This window comes from Salmo salar, chromosome ssa01 (genome assembly GCF_905237065.1).
Source record: "Salmo salar chromosome ssa01, Ssal_v3.1, whole genome shotgun sequence".
Taxonomy (NCBI): Eukaryota; Metazoa; Chordata; class Actinopteri; order Salmoniformes; family Salmonidae; genus Salmo; species Salmo salar.
Window position 1 is genome coordinate 108057242 of NC_059442.1, and position 12326 is coordinate 108069567.

The 12326-nt window shown below is 48.0% G+C and overlaps 1 protein-coding gene across 14 annotated transcripts in view; it reads right to left on the bottom strand.

The window, feature by feature from the left end:
* LOC106584643 (ankyrin-3) overlaps positions 1–12326 on the bottom strand; it is a 110944-nt gene that overhangs the window by 48424 nt on the left and 50194 nt on the right. For 13 of the 14 annotated variants that reach the window (XM_045687372.1, XM_045687365.1, XM_045687350.1 and 10 more), the window contains 5 exons: positions 11132–11257; positions 10188–10313; positions 9741–9767; positions 7600–7681; positions 297–6443 (listed from right to left, as the gene is read on the bottom strand). In XM_045687372.1, the coding sequence (XP_045543328.1) occupies positions 297–6443; positions 7600–7681; positions 9741–9767; positions 10188–10313; positions 11132–11257 (6508 nt within the window). The remainder of the gene's footprint in view (positions 1–296; positions 6444–7599; positions 7682–9740; positions 9768–10187; positions 10314–11131; positions 11258–12326) is intronic. The other variant, XM_045687352.1, reaches the window with a different exon arrangement.

Below are 12326 nucleotides of genomic sequence, written 5' to 3' on the forward strand. Positions count from 1 at the left end.
AGGCTTGTCTAACAGGGGCCTCATTAGAGGCCTCTACCCAGTCAGAGGCTTGTCTAACAGGGGCCTCATTAGAGGCCTCTACCCAGTCAGAGGCTGGTCTAACAGGGGCCTCTATAGGGGTCTCTACCCAGTCCGGGGTTGGTCTAACAGGTGCCTCATTAGAGGCCTCTACCCAGTCAGAGGCTTGTCTAACAGGGGCCTCATTAGAGGCCTTTACCCTAGTCTGTGACATGATTACACCTGACCTTCTGACCTAGTCCCTTACACCCCTGACATCCCTTCAGAGTTATGCTCACCAATCTGAAAAAACTGCAGTCTTTCTTCAACAATATCCCGCTTGCTCATGTCAATCGCACCACTGCGAGTCATCTCAAACATCTTCCCTTCATGGAAGGGGAACGGGTTTGGCTCGCTAGTCGGCGTGGTGCTATCATCGGTCGGGGTTCTGGCAGGGGTCGTGTCTGGGGTCGTGGCCTGTGACCTGTCGTCTGCTGCCAGCCCAAACGGCTTCGGCTCGTCGTCTTTTATCCTGGCGTCAACCATTTCATTGTCTCCTCCTATAGTGGACCAGGGGTCAAAGTCCAGACCTTTAGTAGCAACAGTTTTAAACGGAGAGTCAAACGCCTCCTCTAGCTTGTAACTAAAGTACGTATCAGAAAACCCATCATTGTCCTTCTGGTCCTGAGAAATGGCCCCATCTGTTTTTATGTCAACTGGATCACTTTTAGCTTGAGCCTTTTTGAATTCCTCCTCCGGTGTTTTTTCCTCTTCAATGGCCTCTAGTTTGGTCTGACTGAAGGAGCGGTCGCAGGACCGGAGCATGCTGTCTGAGGTCCACACGTCCTTCCTGCTGTCCGGCAGGCTGAAGGGTTTAGTGTCTATCTCACACAGACCATCGTCCTCATCCTGCATGTCATACCCATCCAGGGAGTCAACCTCAGTAGCGTCAGTGTCATGAGAGAACTCTGCCGTCGTGGCGATAGAACAGTCTGTTATGGACTGGTCATTTCCATTCTGTTCAGAGTCGTACTCCTCTGTTTTACCAGCTTCATAAGTTCCATTAGTTTTGTTAGTTCCTGGCTCTTTGTTGTTTCTGTTTTTATCCTGTTTTGGGGATTTGGACCCATTCTTGATCTCCTGCTCCTGCCCCTCTGAGATCTTAAAGGTGTATTTCTTAAAGGAGATGGGCTGGAAGACGGACTCATCATCACTAGAGTCACTGTCGTCAGCCCCGGGGGGGACCGGGGAGGGGGGCTGGACTCTGATGATGGGCTCCGTGAGGAGGCGTTTATCATGCTCTTCCTGGAGGTTGACCTCCATCATCTCCATCTCCGCCTCAGAGGAACCACATGATCCCTTCTTCTTCTTCTTCTCGGGGCCGGACTGCTCAGAGTCCAGGGGAGGCGGAGGGGGGAATTGGATGTACGCTACTCCTTTGTCTTTAGGTGTCTGTCCAGCCTGGTGGTTTCCATTCTTAAGGTCAGCTGCTGTGACATTAGGTGTCTCTGGTTTGAAGTCCTTGAAGGAAAATACCTGGCCCTGCTCCTCCTCTGAGGAGTCCTCGGAGACCTCTGGGATAGGGCTAGGCTGGAAGGGAGGATGGAGTCTGGTGTCCAGGATGGAGTCTGGTGTTCTGGAGGTGAGGTCATAGCTGATCTCCTCTGAGCTAGGGGTCTCCGGGGTGAGGGGACTCTTCCCTGAGCTGTCTATGAAAGATACCTGCTCTAGCGTGTCATCGTCAGGACTGGCCTGAGGCGAAGAGGGCTGTTTCTGTTTGTACAGTACTCCTCCTCTGCCCTCTCTTTCTCCCTGCCTACCCACCTGGACACTCACATAGACAGGTAATGTTTTGATGCCTTTGAAGTTTTCTCTGGTGGTGGTTTTCTCTGGTGCTAATCTCTCTTGTATTTCTCTTGTGCAAGTGTCATGCACATTGTTCAAGTTTGAATCTTTTGGTGCATTATCTAATATTTCAAGAGATGTGTCTGTTAGTTCGTCTGTCTTTGTGGGGCTTGTTACTGGGCTGACCCTTATTCTGTTCTTATTTAGTATAGGGATTTGGGATGTCTTTTCAGATGGCTTAGTTACTGTGTCTTGTTTTGCTTTCTCTGACTGATCGCTGTCTGAGTGACTAGACACAGACCTGTCTGGGATCTGGGACTCTGTCTTTTTTCTAAGATTCTTGTTTTGTGCTTCCCCATGGTCTTTAGACACAGGTTCAGAATGAGCAACCCTATTGGTTGTGGGACTTGATGCAACATGTTTGGAAGGAGAATCCCTCATAGAAACCTGTTCTTTTTCAACTTCCCCACTGTTCTCCTTGGGTGCGTCATGTGTAGGACTATGTGATGGTGGTCCCTTTACACCCTTACTGATCCCAATGCCCTGACTCTCCTGGCTCAATGGGCTTGTTTTCTCTGATTCTTTATCAGTCTGACCTGTTAGGTGTTTTTGGGCTGTGGTGTATGGTAGGTTCTTATTAGTCAGTTTGTCTCCTGATTGTTTTGGGGCAGCTGATGAGACAACTGATTTACTGCTATTGGAAGCAGGTCCTTTGAGTTTCTCTGGAATCTTTTTAAAAGGACTTCCTTCCTCTGTGGCCTCAGACCCTTTAGTTGTCTTTCCTCCAGTGAACAGTTGATTCACTGGCAGCTTGTTCTCCTGCAGTCTGCTGACTGGGGGTGTGGACTGTACTGCCTGAGGACTACTCTTATCTTGGTTCTGCGCCTCTGATTCAAACTTCATCCTAACAGAGCTCACTCTAGAGAAGGAGGCTTTCACCTGGGTTGGCGCAGAGCATTCCTCCACTTTTGTCTGCTGTTTGGATGTATCCTCACTGAAGAGGGAGAGAACAGCTCTCTCTGGACTGTTGGGTAGACTAGAGGTCTTCCTCTCAGTCGTACTACTGAACAGTTTGTTCCCCCTTCCCTTGCCCCACTCCTCCCCCTCTGCCTTGGCTTTCTGCTGGGTTTTCTCTGGGCTATTACAGGTGGAGCTAGACCCAGACCTGGTCTCCCTGGGGTCTCTCTTTGGAGGCTTTTTCTCCGGGGATTGCAGTTCGTCGTTCAGTTTCTCAGTTTTGTCACGGAAAAACTGAGAGACCTCGCTCAGTTTCTCCTCAGCTTCCTTGACAGTTTGATCCACGCGGTCCTCGTAGATGAGCTTCTCTCTGTTCCTGTCCAGCTTGTCCTCAGTGAAACACATCCACACTGCATGTTTTGGGCTGCCTGGCTCTGTGGTGTAATGCAACACTGTCACTTTGTCAAACTTGTCATCCTTATGAGAACATTTACCTGACTTAGAGGATGTATCCTTTGATGACTTGAAAGTTAACTCTTTCCTGGGCACGGCCTCTTTCTCACCGTAATCGCTCTCTGCCCCATGCGACTCTGAGGTAATTTGGTGTGTTTGGTCAGCCATAGAGTCCTCTGTATCAGAGTGGGATATGTCTAGTTTCTCAGAACGGAGCATCTTCTCAGCGAACCTGTAAGACTCTCCCCTGAGTTCAGAGAGCTCGTCGTTGTGATACTCTACAGAGTGCTGGCTGAGCAGTTTGAGAGCTTTGTAGGAGTCATCGGCCATGAGCTGAGTGGAGCTGGGCCGGCTGTCATTGGCAGTAAGCTCCTCCCCTTCCTGCTGCGCCTCGTCGTAATCAGGCAGTTCTTGGATTCTGTGGTCTCCTTTATAGAAATAAGAGTCTGGAATCTTCTTGGTCTCCCTGATAATCACCTCAGTTGGTTGGAATGTGTTTCCTTCTTTTTCTATGTGAACCTCCATTATTCTTTTGGCTTTAGTGTCATTATCAATGAACCTAGGGGTGAGTTCATCCCCTTTGACAGAGTCCTGGCCAGCCTTGTGCTCAAACAGTCCGGCTAGTTCTTTGGAGGGGTCCCTTCCGGACTGGAATGCTTTCATGATGTCTCTGACTGACATGGTCTCCTCGATCCTCTCCGAGCCGTCTTTCAGCTGCGGTTTGTGGTAAACCATGCGCGTGGTGGTGGTGATGTGGGTCTCCTCTTTGAGCCTCATGCTCTTGCTAACGACAGAGTCAGAGTCGTCAGACACTTTGATCTGGAAGGATTTGACTTTGTCTTTGATGGAGGAGGAGGCGGAGGAGGAGGCCTCTGGTTCAATGCAGGCCGGCGATGCTGAGGCTGCCTCCTCCATCTGCACCTCACAGGGTTCGTCTGGGTGCTCGTAGCTCCTGATATGGACCACCTCAGTCCTAGTCTCGGTGATGCAGGGAGGGATGGGGTCAGTGAAGGGGGGTTTGGGCCCGGTGCTCTCTGCACTTTGGGGGGCTGAAGGAGTCTTTTCACTCCTGGTTTCAAAGCCACTGTCTGACAGAGGACTCTTATCTTGCTCATGAGATAAGTCCTCTGGTGACTCCAATATGGCGTCAGGTCCATAATATGACTCTGCTAGTTTACATAAGTCTTTCTCAGAGGCAGAGGTACGCATACCTGAGGGAGGCATCTTGAGTTTTTTTAGTTTCTGTTTGTCCTCCCCTTCTCTTTTCGCCTCCTCATATCTGCTCTTCATCTCGGCCATCTTAGAAAGAGAACTAGCACCTATGTCATTGGCCAGGTAGTCAACAACCTTGGCTAAATTCAACTCTTTACTGGGCATAGACTGGGGCCTAAAGGAGAGTGTGTTAGCGTCAAACGGAGGGTGAAAGAATTCCTTAGCACTTTGCTGGGCTTCCTCTAACTCATCTTTAGAGAACTCCTCCCACTCCTCCTCCTCGGAGGGCTTCCCTCTACAGGCTTGACTATCACTCACCACATCCTTGGTCAGTATCTCACTGACTTTCACTAGATCCTCCTTCACTTTCTCTACTATGGTGAAGGGCTCCTCATCCTCCATCTTAGGCTCTTTAGGGGTCTGAGACTGAACGTTCCTGGCTGTTCTGGGGTCAGTCTGCAAGATGGCCGTCATCCTGATCAGGTCCTCCTTCATATCGGCCACGTCTTTCAGGATGTCCTGATTGGAGGATAGGGAGGAGGGTGGGGTTAGAGTGAGCCCTGGGGGGGTGATGTAAGGAGGGGACTTCACCGCCGTCTTTGACCTGCGAGAGTCTGCAGACGACATCTTCAGCGACCCAGGCCCTTTTTTCATTTGGGACTCGGTTGTAACGTTGAGAAAAGAGTATACAGGTACAGTCATTGTATTGGATGTTGCTGAGGTGGTGGAAGAGGTTTGAGACCTCATAGAGCCGTAGACAGAAGTTGAGGTGTTAGATCTACGCGAGGACGCCGATTTGAGTGTTCCGTACCCCGAAGAGTTAAATGTCCTTTCAGCCTCATTTATAGCTGCACTAACACTGGAAGTGGCGGCGTGAGTGGTGGTCTGTATCCTCTCCTGCAGACTGCTAGACCTATCAGAGAGCAAACAGGAGCAGGGGGAGGAGGGAGAGGGGGAGGAGGACTGAGAAGAAGAGGTGTACTTCATGGGAGAAACTAATCCATTCACCATAGCAGAGGCTTCTGAGGAGTGGGCTGGTGAGGACAGAGAGGGGAGGGGCTTCCCCTTAGACGGAGCTGAAGTAGTGGACAGGCCAGGAATGGTTCTGACAGGGGAGGAGGATGAAGAGGACAGACCAGCGATGGTTCTGACAGGGGAGGAGGACGAAGAGGACAGACCAGCGATGGTTCTGACAGGGGAGGAGGACGAAGAGGACAGACCAGCGATGGTTCTGACAGGGGAGGAGGACGAAGAGGACAGACCAGCGATGGTTCTGACAGGGGAGGAGGATGAAGAGGACAGACCAGCGATGGTTCTGACAGGGGAGGAGGACGAAGAGGACAGACCAGCGTTGGTTCTGACAGGGGAGGAGGACAAAGAGGACAGACCAGCGATGGTTCTGACAGGGGAGGAGGATGAAGACGACAGGACTGATTTGAAGGGTAAACTAGAGGTGTACATGTTGGCTGTGCACTTGGGAGATTCGGGTTGAGTCATGATTGATCTATCTGGAACAGACCCTGTGTTAGAGGCTGGGGTGGTCCTGGAAGAAAATGGGGTGGATAGTCCTTTAATGAAGACAGGATCTGCTCCAGGTTTAGAGGAAGAGGACACCAGACTGGCAGAGACCTGGACCGGGTACTGGGCCTGCTGTATAACAGTCTTAATAGGGGAGGCCATAGTTCTATAGGATCTGACAGGTATAGAAGCTATGTCGCCAGAGGATTTGACTGAATGTGATGGTGAGGCTCCGAGGGTAGATTTGATTGGAGAGGCGGAGGAGAGCAACCAGGCAGACTTTAGTGGCGCTGCGGGTAGTGTGTTGGACCGTGAGCCGGAGAGGGAGCCCAGTCCACACCTTGCTTGGACAGTGTGGGGAAGAGGCGCAGCCGACCATGCCTTGTAAGATCTTGTTGAAAAGACAGGTTTGTGAGTGTAACCAGCAGGCAGTGTTCTTGCTGCGCTTCGCTCAACTGTTTCTTTAAATAAGCAAAATGAAATCCAACAGAAAATCAACAGAAAATGGTTGAAAAACAGAGAGACCAGAGGGGGAAAAAAATGTGTCAGTGACGCTTCTATTATCAAGGGAGGAAGAACAATACTTTGATGAAGAGTTGAAATGGGAATGACGAAGCCGTAAAAGGAAATATGATCCACTATGATCCATGGTTACGACAACGTTACACAACAAGATGGAAAAGAAGCTCCAATGAAGCACATACAGCAAAACAACCACTAAGACCAATGACAAACTAAACATAAACATGGCAACAAGACAAATGCACAGAACCCAGAATAACATCAAACTGTTCTCTGTACACTTGGGATGTGCTACATTCCTCTGGCTATGCAGATCAATCTGTGTCTTTTATCTGTTCGGTCTGATGTTCCACCTTTCCATTTCCCCCCAAATTAGGGTGTTCTGACAAAACAGAGGTAGACACTATACAGAAGCCTCCATCTGTCTGTATCACAGCAAGATATATGGCAGAACACAGCTCTAGGTTTCAGCTCCATGATATCTCTACATGTCATGCAAGACTGAGTCCCCTTAGTGACCAGCGACTACGGTGGAAACTGTAGCAGCTGAGAGAAAGTCAGCAGCGACCTTCCATGCATTTCCCTACAACAGAAAGGAAACGCTATACAATCACAAAGCCAATCATTATGTGAGACAATCAAAGCAAAATCTGTGTGGCGCGAATCGAGTTATTTTTATTGCCGGTAAAAAAATGATATCTTAAATAAAAAAATAAAAACATTGTGGGCAAGCACAGCACAGTAAATTAAAACACTAATCAAACCAAACCAATCACAGCACAGTAAGTTAAAACACTAATCAAACCAAACCAATCACAGCACAGTAAGTTAAAACACTAATCAAACCAAACCAATCACAGCACAGTAAGTTAAAACACCAATCAAACCAAACCATGCAAAGTAAACCATGTCAGAAACGAGCATGTGGACTTACAATACAGGTTATGTAGGTGAGAATATGCAGATATCACATATAAATATGTAATAGCTATAATCTGTATTGTTCACTCCAATATGCAACATGTTAATGCAAATCATCTCCAAGCATATTATTATTATTGTTGTTATAGAAGTTAGTGAAAATGTCTCACTCACTCGTGGCGGGCTCGGCGAGATAGCTGTACCGCTTACGTAAGGCTAGAGATGTAAAGGTATGGCGTCGTTCTGGCTTTTCAGTCTGCAACGACAACACAACATCCTATCAGACAGTAAATGGTAGTAGCTATCTCTGGGTGGTATCTCTGGGTGGTATCTCTGGGTGGTATCTCTGGGTGGTATCCCTGGGTGGTATCTCTGGGTGGTATCTCTGGGTGGTATCCCTGGGTGGTATCTCTGGGTAGTATCTCTGGGTCAACTCCTCAGATCAATAGGGTCTGAAACGTAGGGTTGTTCTCTGTTAGAAGATGGATTACCTGACTACTCAACTCCTCAGATCAATAGGATCTGAAACATAGGGTTTTGGAACTGACAGTAAATGGTAGTAGCTGGGTGGTATCTCTGGGTGGTATCCCTGGGTGGTATCTCTGGGTAGTATCTCTGGGTCAACTCCTCAGATCAATAGGGTCTGAAACGTAGGGTTGTTCTCTGTTAGAAGATGGATTACCTGACTACTCAACTCCTCAGATCAATAGGATCTGAAACATAGGGTTTTGGAACTGACAGTAAATGATAGTAGCTGGGTGGTATCTCTGGGTGGTATCCCTGGGTGGTATCTCTGGGTGGTATCTCTGGGTGGTATCTCTGGGTCATCTCCTCAGATCAATAGGATCTGAAACGTAGGGTTTTGGAACTGACAGTAAATGGTATCTCTGGGTGGTATCTCTGGGTGGTATCTCTGGGTGGTATCCCTGGGTGGTATCTCTGGGTGGTATCTCTGGGTGGTATCCCTGGGTGGTATCCCTGGGTGGTATCTCTGGGTGGTATCTCTGGGTGGTATCTCTGGGTGGTATCTCTGGGTGGTATCCCTGGGTGGTATCCCTGGGTGGTATCCCTAGGTGGTATTCCTGGGTGGTATCCCTGGGTGGTATCTCTGGGTGGTATCTCTGGGTGGTATCCCTGGGTGGTATCCCTGGGTGGTATCTCTGGGTGGTATCCTTGGGTGGTATCTCTGGGTGGTATCTCTGGGTGGTATCTCTGGGTGAGTTTACTGACTGTGTCTCTTCTAAGAACTGAACTGATCAGTGTTACTACAGCATTGTTACATTAAAACACTCTACGTCCTTAACGGTAGCCTATTAACAACATATGTAAAGAAAATCAACCATGAATTGATTTCCTTTGGCTTTATTGGTAATGTAGAAAAGTGTTGTTATTAAAATCTAAGCAGTAAATCACCAACAGCGCTGCGTGGTTTAGTTAAAGAGTGTTTTCCTAAAGGGACAGATCAGGGGACATGGATGGATGGGTCGAGGTAGAGCCTGGTTAAGTTAAAGAGTGTTTTCCTAAAGGGACAGATCAGGGGACATGGAGGGATGGGTCGAGGTAGAGCCTGGTTAAGTTAAAGAGTATTTTCCTAAAGGGACAGATCAGGGGACATGGAGGGATGGGTCGAGGTAGAGCCAAGGGTTTACATTGGGACACATCATGCACTATGTGGATGCTAACAGTTCAGGAGCTTCACAGAAGCAGAGCTAAATGACCCAATGGCAGCAGCAGAGGCCACAGAGCAGTGCCATATTGACCAGCAAAGAGCAGTGCCGTATTGACCAGCAAAGAGCAGTGCCTTATTGAACAGCTAGGATACCAGAGAAGCACAGCCATGGAGATACAGGGGTAAAGGTCACCAGAGAAAGACAGCCATGGAGGTACAGGGGTAAAGGTCACCAGAGAAGCACAGCCATGGAGATACAAGGGTAAAGGTCACCAGAGAAGCACAGCCATGGAGGTACAGGGGTAAAGGTCACCAGAGAAGCACAGCCATGGAGGTACAGGGGTAAAGGTCACCAGAGAAGCACAGCCATGGAGGTACAGGGGTAAAGGTCACCAGAGAAGCACAGCCATGGAGGTACAGGGGTAAAGGTCACCAGAGAAGCACAGCCATGGAGGTACAGGGGTAAAGGTCACCAGAGAAGCACAGCCATGGAGATACAGGGGTAAAGGTCACCAGAGAAGCACAGCCATGGAGGTACAGGGGTAAAGGTCACCAGAGAAGCACAGCCATGGAGGTACAGGGGTAAAGGTCACCAGAGAAGCACAGCCATGGAGGTACAGGGGTAAAGGTCACCAGGGTACTGTACCTCTTCATCTGGGTCTGACTCCATTTCCTTGGGTTCCCAAGATGCATTGCAGATGCAGGCGGAATAAGGAGGGGAATGGACAGGATGTAAAAAGGAGTGATTGACAGAAAACAGTTAGAGAAGCCACCGCAAAGCCAGCAAAGAAAAACACAGAAAACAAACAGCATTGAAAATCCAACACTAACAGCAGATTGGAAGCCACAGAAACCACGGCAACAACCACAAAGTCAGCCAGTTGAAAAAAAGAGCAAGGCACCCAAAGCATGAAATCCCAAATCAGATGGGAGATTTGGTTGGCTAGGAAACAGCCAAAGATAACCACTATGAAGCTCAAAACAGATAAAAGACACACTTAGGAAGCACTTCACCTCTAGCATACTGCTCAATCCCCCTGAATGAGGATGGGATGACATGGAACACAGCCATTACGGCAGCCGAGTGCCTTACCTTCTTCAGCGCAGGGAGAGTGATGTTCAGGTTACACACGGCCGTCTGGGGGAAGCCCTTAGCGGTCTTAGTGGTCTCCTTCAGGAATGTCAGACGGCCACACGGCTCCTGGCTGTTGTCTCTGACCTAGAGAGGAACCAAAGCATTTAGGGTTTACGGCTCTTAATGCTATATGTTGTCTCTGACCTAGAGAGGAACCAAAGCATTTAGGGTTTACGTCTCTTAATGCTATATGTTGTCTCTGACCTAGAGAGGAACCAAAGCATTTAGGGTTTATGGCTCTTAATGCTATATGTTGTCTCTGACCTAGAGAGGAACCAAAGCATTTAGGGGATATTCAACACATGAAAGAATGCACCCAGTTTACGTCTCTTAAGGATATAGATCAACTCTACTACTGTGATGTCAGGAAACCTCTATCCTCAGAGTTCCTGAGGGTAAAATGAGTTCATGAAGGGAGAGTACTCAATAAAACCAGCAATCCAGTTCAGTAGGTGCGGACAGGGTCAGAACGGACCTGTTGGAGGGGTCACAGGATCCAGAGGGACGGAAAGCCCTGTTGCTGCAGTAGAGTTCAGGAAGCAGGTGACAGATCAATGAGAGGCAGGATGGAACGAGGTTATGGCCTCCAGGCCTTGTTCTAAAGAGGTTTGTTCCTATCAGTACTGGTTCCGTTGCAGCCTCCTACCCAGGCCATGAGTCAGTGGAGAACATCACGCAGCCTCCTACCCAGGCCATGAGTCAGTGGAGAACATCAAGCAGCCTCCTACCCAGGCCATGAGTCAGTGGAGAACATCACGCAGCCTCCTACCCAGGCCATGAGTCAGTGGAGAACATCACGCAGCCTCCTACCCAGGCCATGAGTCAGTGGAGAACATCAAGTAGCCGCCTACCCAGGCCATGAGTCAGTGGAGAACATCAAGACAGTAATAGAGTATGTGTACCTTCACACAGAAAGGAAGCCGGTTCTCTTTGAATGCGTAGAAGTTGAGCACCAATAGCTGTCCAGCCTTGGCCAGAGGAGCTAAGTTCCCATAGCAGTCCACATAGATGGGCCTCCCCTCCAGAACCTAGGAGACAACATCATCATTCAGAACAGGTGCATCAAAGCGGGAACAGAGAGACTGAAAAACAGCTTCTTTTTCCACTTTATATAATGTTTACATAACCTACATTACTCATCTCATATGTATATACTGTACTCTATACCATCTACTGCATCTTGCCTATGCCGTTCAGCCATCACTCATTCATATATTTATATGTACATATTCGTATTCATTCCTTTACACTTGTGTGTATAAGGTAGTTGTTGTGGGATTGTTAGGTTAGATTACTTGTTAGAGATTACTGCATGGTCGGAACTAGAAGCACAAGCATTTCGCTACACTCGCATTAACACCTGCTAACCATGTGTATGTGACAAATACATTTGATTTGATAATGACATCCTGGTCACACAGCTTGGTCCAACCATACAGTGTTCAAGTCCTTCTAGAATCATGTACGGTGTAGGAATACATTCCCTTCTAGAATCATGTACGGTGTAGGAATACATTCCCTTCTAGAATCATGTATGGTGTAGGAATACATTCCCTTCTAGAATCATGTATGGTGTAGGAATACATTCCCTTCTAGAATCATGTATGGTGTAGGAATACACTCCCTTCTAGAATCATGTATGGTGTAGGAATACATTCCATTCTAGAATCATGTATGGTGTAGGAATACATTCCCTTGTAGAATCATGTATGGTGTAGGAATACATTCCCTTCTAGAATCATGTATGGTGTAGGAATACATTCCCTTCTAGAATCATGTATGGTGTAGGAATACATTCCCTTCTAGAATCATGTATGGTGTAGGAATACATTCCCTTCTAGAATCATGTATAGTGTAGGAATACATTCCCTTCTAGAATCATGTACGGTGTAGGAATTCATTCCCTTCTAGAATCATGTACGGTGTAGGAATACATTCCCTTCTAGAATCATGTATGGTGTAGGAATACATTCCCTTCTAGAATCATGTATGGTGTAGGAATACATTCCCTTCTAGAATCATGTATGGTATAGGAATACATTCCCTTCTAGAATCATGTACGGTGTAGGAATACATTCCCTTCTAGAATCATGTACG